This window comes from Haplochromis burtoni, unplaced genomic scaffold (genome assembly GCF_018398535.1).
Source record: "Haplochromis burtoni strain Fernald_Lab_line unplaced genomic scaffold, NCSU_Asbu1 Contig_640, whole genome shotgun sequence".
NCBI classification, from domain to species: Eukaryota; Metazoa; Chordata; class Actinopteri; order Cichliformes; family Cichlidae; genus Haplochromis; species Haplochromis burtoni.
This window is the reverse complement of record NW_024583001.1, coordinates 149,023-156,981: the sequence shown is the minus strand read 5'-3', so window position 1 is coordinate 156,981 and position 7,959 is coordinate 149,023. Positions and strand designations below refer to the sequence as shown.

The following is a 7,959-nucleotide window of genomic DNA, read 5'->3' as shown; positions in this document are numbered from 1 at the left end:
CCTTTCTGCCAAAATTCAAGCTCTAGATCGGTAACACGCTCAAACTCCCTCACCTGAAATATATAAGCAGCGTCTTAACCTGCAATCGGAGTTGTTACGTCTGGTTCTTTTTGGTTAAGAAGGAAAAACAAGCTGATTCCGTATGGGTGACAAAAATAGTGATTTTATTACACACTTTGTGCACAAGTGCGGGGAAAACAGTCTCACATCAAGAATCTCCGCTGGGCGGAGGCATCTTCATCCTTTTATTAACATGATGACATCACACAGTCAGAACTTACTGGAAATGATAACAATTTGGCCTGTTCAGAGAATTTACCTAATATGGACATGAACTGCTAGTTTTTAGAGAAAAACAAGTGTGTATTACAGTGTGCATTTTGTGAAAGTATATCTATCAGAATGGTGTCCTCAAACGACCCCCCTATTCTTACTAAGTGTGTGTGTAAACGTGCGTGAGTTATATAAGTACGTGCAAGTTTTCTAAAGGCCTGTGTACGTGCAAAACTGAACATAAAACGAAGCCAGGGTCCAGCAGGACCCACAGGCTTCTGAGTGGTTATACTGTAGCTTAAGCAAATAACAGATGCAAAACATAGCTATTATACGCTAAATATTCTAGAATTATTCAAGATATTCAAACTGCCACCTGCAAATACAAGATAACAAATAGACTAATTAAAGTACTGATAATCTGTATAGATTAATATTCTCATAAATGTAGTTCAAAGATTATTCTGTCAACTGGTTCAACAAGGGTAAATGATTACTGATTGATACTTCTGCTTATACTGTGATCATAAGTATACAAAAAAGTAGAAAATAAACTATCTCCTGTTCACATTCCTCCTCTTTGGCCTTTAGAAAAAAGGCCAACCTTTACCCAGATATTGTGTCACTCCTCCGTCCAGGCGGCTTCTCGCAAAGGCATCATGTGTTCCGGACCAGCTGACTCAGCTGAACCAGAAGCTATGGCCCTGCTCACCAGATTACCCAACACCTGCCTTACCAGAGGAATGAGACAACACCCGATCAGCAACAAACCTAGAAAAACCAAAAGAGAAAACATGGCAGACATAAAACACCTTTCCATTGCCCAAAAACAGAAGTGAACCAATCTCCCAGCCCCGAACTCACGCCTGAATGCTCATGCATGGTTCTAGATAACGCTTTCAAATTGTCCAGCGCCCGCGTGACCGTACCGTCCGGAGCTGTATTGTTAGGAATGAAGGTGCAACAAAAATCTCCGAACATCGCACACACGCCTCCCTTTTCAGCCAATAACATGTCGAGCGCCATTCGATTTTGGATTCCCATTAGCGACGTCGGACCTAATTGCTCCGCCAGGCCTTCCACCGCGTCCCTGGTAAGATTAGAAAGTCTCAACACATTATAATGAACATAATTAACACGATCAACATTTTTATTTGGAGTTACCCACAAAAACACACTTTCAAACCCGGCCGCTATCTGATCCACTAACTTATACTCATCTGGAACTCCCCTGGGAACTCCTATTGAGTCAATCCAGGTTGGCGAGTCCCGTCTTGGATCATACCTGTGAGCATCCCCAGTAGCTCTCCTCCGTCTGGCCGTAGACACAGCCGCGCCTTGCTGCGGAACTGTCTCTAGCCTACTGCCTATAAGCATCAACGGTGCAGCCAAGCGCACCAAGGCACAAGTACCCACACTCCCCAAGGGAACCTGCACCAAGAGGGTATACTCTCCACAATAATAGTACAACCCCCCCCTTGCCCAGGTACCTATGACTGTGCTTGGGTCACTTACATCATTAGTAGTTCTTCCTATGATTGTCCTCTGACACCAGCTCGGATCAATCCTCCCCAGCCTAAATCTCACTCTATCGGTAGAAAAGTCAAAGCATGTATAATTATCTCGTTTTGGTGTGAATGAACCTGGTTGTGTACGTTTATCAATTGGCGGATATAAACCTGACAAAGTGGTGCAGTTACCTGTGTCCAACGCCTCTCTAGTTAATCTCAGCATGCAGTTATAACCCCACTCATCCTCTGGATACAGAGGAGCGGGTTCAGTAAACAAATGAGGTCGAGCGGTAGCACAAGCAACACAATCAACCACTTCCTGCTCCTTAGCATTTTGAGCCACCCAATCTAACCAAAGATTCCTATCTCCGAAACCTGTGGCACGCTCTATCAACTCCTGAGGTTTTAACCTAGTATAATCAGTGGCCACAAACCATTTCTCTTCTGGGTCCTTGTATGTGACTGTCTCTACTGGATCTATTTTCTCCGTACGATTTAATGCCGAATCAGACCCCAAGGGTGTAGACCTGGGATTATATAAATTCACCCGAATTAACCCAAATGGATCTGTCCCTACTTTATCTAGGCCTACTACTAAATAAAACGCACCTCCATCGAATCCAGACTCAGGGAGCTCACTCCACGGTCCTAGGGAAAGAGTAATAGGATTATTTGCAACAGAATAATCTCTCTGAATCGCTATACCTTCCAGGGCCGGTGGCACTTTTGGCTGCCATCCTACTCCTGTCCATGCGACCACATCCTGCCAAGAACACCACTGATCCGTTATATAGGTGTAGATTTCACTATCCCATGCTGGGCCCCACACCGACTTAGGGTAACACATCATTGGATGGTAACAAACCCACACATTATATGATCTCCAGGTATTACCGTCCCCCGAACATTTAAGTACCTCACACAAATCAAATGTAAACGCCGTCGTGGACCCATTAACATACCCAAACTCGACGCCGCCCGTAGCTTTTAGACACCCATCCTCCCCACCTGAACCAACCGCCGCACGCTTGACTTTTTTCGACGCTTTGCTCGGTTCGGGCTCTGGAGTGGATAGACCTCTGCGTCTGGGCAATTCACCTGTCTGCCAAAAAACAAAGAGACACGTTATAACACTTATTAACCCCAACACCCCCGTTAATTTCCAATTCTCCCACAATTTCATGTTGGTGCCAGGCTCGTTTTACTTTTACTCTAAGATGCGTACTAAGAATATAAAGTTATAAGTATAAACGTATGTGATTAACGTACAAAATTATTAAAATTCCTTTAAACCATCGAATACTTAGACTAGAGCCCTAGCCTATTTAGGAGCCTGAAGTAAATGTATTGATACTTGAGATATGATGCTCCTCTTCTTTCTTCACCTCGACTCAGGTTAGACTACTGAGGAGGACCGTTGCACAGGGGGAGAGGATTATTCTGCCTCTATGTTCCCCCCTGTATTGATTGGGGTGGAGCTTCGCTCCAGCAAGCTCTCGTCTGCGGCTGCACACTGAGACCAATGGAACCAGGTTTCACCTTTCCCTTTCAAACGGACAGCACTGGTGGTTCGGGCAGTGACTTCGAAAGGTCCAGTCCACCTCGGGTCTCTCCACTTTCGCTTAATGACCTTCAGCCAGACCGCCTTGGCATCGGGGATGGACCTATCCTCCGGTTTCACCCCTTCTCCAACCTGTTGTGTGAAACTAGACACAAGAGCTTTTAATTCTTTCCAACATTCAATATGTTTTCTATTACTTTTTACACATTCCTCCGCTGGAACTGTTGTCCAAGGACCTGGAAACTGTCGTCCTGTCAACAGCTCGTATGGTGTGAAACCTGTAGATTGATTAACACAACATCTTATTATCATCAATGCAATCGGCAGGGCTGCTACCCAATTTAGCCCCGTGTGAGCAGAAATCTTTGCAATTTTGTTTTTCAGGTTTAAATTCATTCTTTCTACCTTTCCCTGTGACTGAGGATGATACACAGTGCCAAATCTATGTTGCAACCCCAGCTTCTGTTCTACTTCTGCCAAATCTTTATTTTTAAAATGAGTCCCATTATCGGATCTAATCCGTTTCGGGAAACCATGGCGGGGGATATAATGATTAATTAGACACTTAATCACACTTTTTGCATCCTCCCTCTTGGTTGGCCATGCCTCAGGCCAGCCCGTCAAAGTATCCACACTTACCAGCAGGTATCGAACTCCTCCTGGGCCTGGGTCAATCATGTCAGTGTAGTCAATGACAATCTCTTCGCCAGGTCTTTCTGGAATGGGAAACTTACCTGCTTCTGGTTTAATCACTGGCTTCGGATTGTGCCTCCCACAAATCAGACACGACCTGGCCTTTTCCTTGATCATATCCTTCAAAAAAGGATGCCACCAATGGCACAGATGTCTTCCCATCTGGGCGACACCTACATGTCCAAGGCCATGTGCTTCAGCAATCTTCTGTTTTGCCAAGTTTGCTGTCAACACTGGTCGACCGTCAGGTCCTCGCCAGAGACCTCCTTCTTCCCAGGCTCCTCGGCTCTTCCAAACACCCTTTTCCTCTGGGGCCGCCTCCTCTTGAGCCTTCCTGGCTTCTTGTAGCATGTTCACGCCTTGTTCTTCCTCAACGGTTATTTGTACCATCTGTCGTGACGCTTTATATCCCGCTGCCTCTTTTGCAGCTCGGTCAGCTTCCTGATTTCCTCTAGCCACCATACCAGTTCCTGAGGAGTGGCCTTTGCATTTTATGATACTCACCTCCTCTGGATCTGCCAAGGCCTGCTCAAGTTCCTCCATTTCCTTCTTGTGGCAGATTGGTGCATTTTCTGCTGTCCTGAATCCTGCTCTTCTCCATTGGGCCAGCTCCACATGAGCTGCTCCAAAGGCATAAGCTGAGTCCGTGTAAATGTTGACTCTTTTTCCTTTTGCAAGTCTCAAAGCTCGACTTAGAGCAATTACTTCTGCTCTTTGGGCTGACTGCTGCCCTTCAAGTCTTCCAGCTTCCTTCACTTCAAATGCAACCCCTTTCCTGCAAACCACCGCGTAGCCTGCTTTTAATCCTTCATCGTCCCTGTAGCAGCATCCATCCGTAAACCAGTCTTCAGCTCCGGTCAGAGGTTCCGCTTTCAGGTCTTCTCTTATCTTCTCGTCCACTTCAGCTCTCTTTGCGCAGTCATGAGGTTCTCCTCCTGACTCCATTAAATCTGCCATGTTAATTCCTTCATGTGTGAAGGTCAAGTTAGGAGCGTCTAACACTTTACACACTCTCTGTTGTGTGAGAGGTGTCATGGTGAAGGCTTGTGAGTTAACATATGCCACCACACTGTGGGTGGTCAACACCTTCAATGGATGGTCCCTCACTATATGTGCTGTCTTTTGTATAATTTTCGACACCGCAATGGCATGCTGAGTGCATCTTGGGTGCCTTGCCTCTAATGGACTTAGCCTGATGCTAACATACATAAGTACATCTCTTCCTCCCCCTTTTTTCTGAAACAACACCCCATTAGCTATCCCATTTGTTTCTGAAACATCAAGATAGAAGGGTTGCTCATAATTGGGGATGGCAAGGTCAGCCGACCGTGACATGTCCTGTTTCAATGCGATAAACGCCGACTCAGCGGCTGATGTCCATGGCAGTTCAGCCTTAAGATTTCTGACACCTGCCGTTTTTACCAAATCCCTCAACAGGGCTGTTTTGCCTGCGTAATTTGGAATGAAATGCCGGCTGTATCCTGTCAACCCCAAGAACGAGAGCAACTCCTTAACTGTACGTGGTTTTGGATGTGTCAAAATCTGATCACGGTGGGTGTTTAGCAGACCCACTGATTTGTGAGCGATGACTCGGCCCAGAAATGTTACTTCTGGTCGGACCAACTGCAACTTTTCTCTGCTGACCTTGAAACCACACTCAGCAAGTCTTCTCAGTATGGTAAGTGAAGCTGCCGTACACGCCGAAGCAGACGGCGCTGCAATGAGCAAATCATCAACATATTGCACCAGTGTACACCCCTCTGGAAGATGGCATGGCGATAAAGCTTCTTTCAACACTTGGTTGAAAATGCCAGGGGAAAGTGCAAACCCTTGTGGCAATCTTGTGTATCTGTACTGTTGTCCCCCATATGTGAATGAAAAAATGTCCCTCAGAGACTCATGCAATGGGAGACAGAAAAATGCATTCGCTAGATCAATACATGTAAACCACTTCTGGTCTGGTGTTAATGCTGTCAGCGCTGTGTATGGATTTGGGACTGGCACCGTGTCAGTACGTAGAATGGCGTTGATGGCTCTTAAGTCATGTGCCATTCTGTACTTCCCGGTCCCATGCTTCTCTACTGGCAAAATAGGGGTATTCCAGTGGGATTGAGAGGGCTCAAGCACCCCTACATTCCACAGCCCCTCAATGGTTTCTGCAATTCCCTCCTCAGCTTCTCTCTTTTGCCTATACTGTGGTTTCCAAATTGGCGTTTCAGACTTCAGCTGGAATAGAACAGGCGAACACGTTGCCTGGCCCACATCTGTAGGACCTGCTGACCACAAGGTGTCAGGAAGAGTGGCAAGTGCGGCAACTGCATCCGCATGGTCTATTCTTTCTCTCCCATGGATTCTTGAGATTTGTTCATGCTCCAACATCACTGTGTCCTCTGATTGACAAGTGATACGATAAGTTTTACATTTTGGCGAGTACCAAACATCTGGAATCTGAGTAGGCTGCCAACCAGGTTCCCCGAGAGCTCTTCTGACCATTGTTCCCAGCTCCTTCGCCTGATGACTCTCATGGACCGCCAATGTAATGTGAGGGACTGAATCAGGCCCCATTTTGAACCAAGGCCGTTGGTTGTCGGTTAAATTTACTGCTGCAGCGACGCCTTCAGGACCAACATAGATATTTTGAGAACAAACATTCCAGGTCTGACCTTCAAGCTCAGACTGGAACAGGTCCTTATAAATTTCGTCGTCGTTCCTATCATAATAGAGGGTGACATGGAATGGATCTCGGGGGGGAGAATAGACTGCCAAGGCCATAATCCAAGGTTTCCACAGCTGATACTGTCTCAAGATGCCTTCATCCACCAACCGACCCCAGTAAATATCAGCAGGATTTGCAGTTTGTTCAGAGTCTTTCAGCAAATACTGGTTCTTTGAAAAAGTCCCCAGGCACGGAAACTCTTTTCCTCCTGGAAGTGTTACTGTTAGTCCATCAGCTGAACACATTATAGTGGCCCCCAGTTTGATGAGCAGATCCCTGCCCATCAAGTTCACAGGTACATCGGGAGCCACCACATAGCTGTGCTTCAAAGTCTGTTTTCCCAGCACCGTCAGGGCTGGATTGGTTGTCGGCAGAGTTTTCGGAACCCCAGTAAACCCCACAACGCTGACCACATGGTTGGAAAGTGTGGCACTGCTTGGTTTTTGTTTCAGCGTCGAGTAGGTAGCTCCAGTGTCCACAAGAAAGTTCATTTCGGTTCCTTCGACACTTATTGACAACATTGGGTCTACCGTTCCCATGTTGTCTTGTCTCTGTGGGTCCCGTCAGTACTGCTCCTCCCTGCCCCAATCGGCCAGAGGGTACTGGGCCGCTGGCGCCATGCCTGGGTTTGGAGCTTGATGTCCCCTCGTCTGAACTGTCCTGCCTCGCAGCGGTCTCTGAAACTGGGGTGGTGGTTGATAACTCCTTTCTGCTAGCCCTGGTGTAGGACAATCACGAGCCCAATGTCCTCGTCCTCCACACCTCATGCATACATTCGGGTCCAGCATAGGTCCCCCCAGACCACGGCCCCTTGGTCCACCTCCCCTTTGAGATCCACCTCGTCCCCTCCACGACCTAGTAGCCCCCCAATTCCCCGCGGGTCTTCCTTGCCTTGGTGCATTGGCGGGCCATCGGTCATCAGGATACAGAACCGGATCCAAATCTGGCCAATCAGGCCCCGGATCACCCTGTGGCTGCGCCACCAGCATCTTCTTAGGTCCATCTTTATTTTCCTTTTTCTTTTCATTTAATTTTTCTCTCGCCTCAGCCAATTTCAATTTCACTAACAGCCCTTGCGCCTCTTCCAGCTCCTGTTTTTTCTTGTTCACCTCATCTTTCTCCAGCTCAAGTCGATGTATAATGTGCCTCTCCCATTTTGCTGAATCTGCCACCGCAAAGTCTGGATTCTTTTGTAGATCTTTTGT

At 47.0% G+C, this 7,959-nt stretch overlaps 1 protein-coding gene across 1 annotated transcript; it reads right to left on the bottom strand.

Annotated features, from left to right (window-relative positions):
- Positions 1–895: 895 nt before the first annotated feature.
- LOC121812529 lies at positions 896–7,293 on the bottom strand. The gene is made up of 3 exons (XM_042215007.1): positions 3,982–7,293; positions 1,086–1,692; positions 896–1,044 (listed from the first exon to the last, which is right to left on the bottom strand). Exons 1-3 carry the CDS (start codon positions 7,291–7,293, stop codon positions 896–898), a joined length of 4,068 nt encoding a protein of 1,355 aa, XP_042070941.1.
- Between the last annotated feature and the right edge of the window lie 666 nt (positions 7,294–7,959).

Coding starts and splice junctions, on each gene's coding strand:
- LOC121812529 (XM_042215007.1), bottom strand. CDS start 7,293: ATGGGAACGGTAGACCCAATGTTGTCAATAAGTGTCGAAGGAACCGAA. Junction 1,693..3,981: donor GAGTTCGATACCTGCTGGTA/AGTGTGGATACT, acceptor GTTCCCTTGGGG/AGTGTGGGTACTTGTGCCTT. Junction 1,045..1,085: donor TGTTTTTGGGCAATGGAAAG/GTGTTTTATGTC, acceptor TGGTTTTTCTAG/GTTTGTTGCTGATCGGGTGT.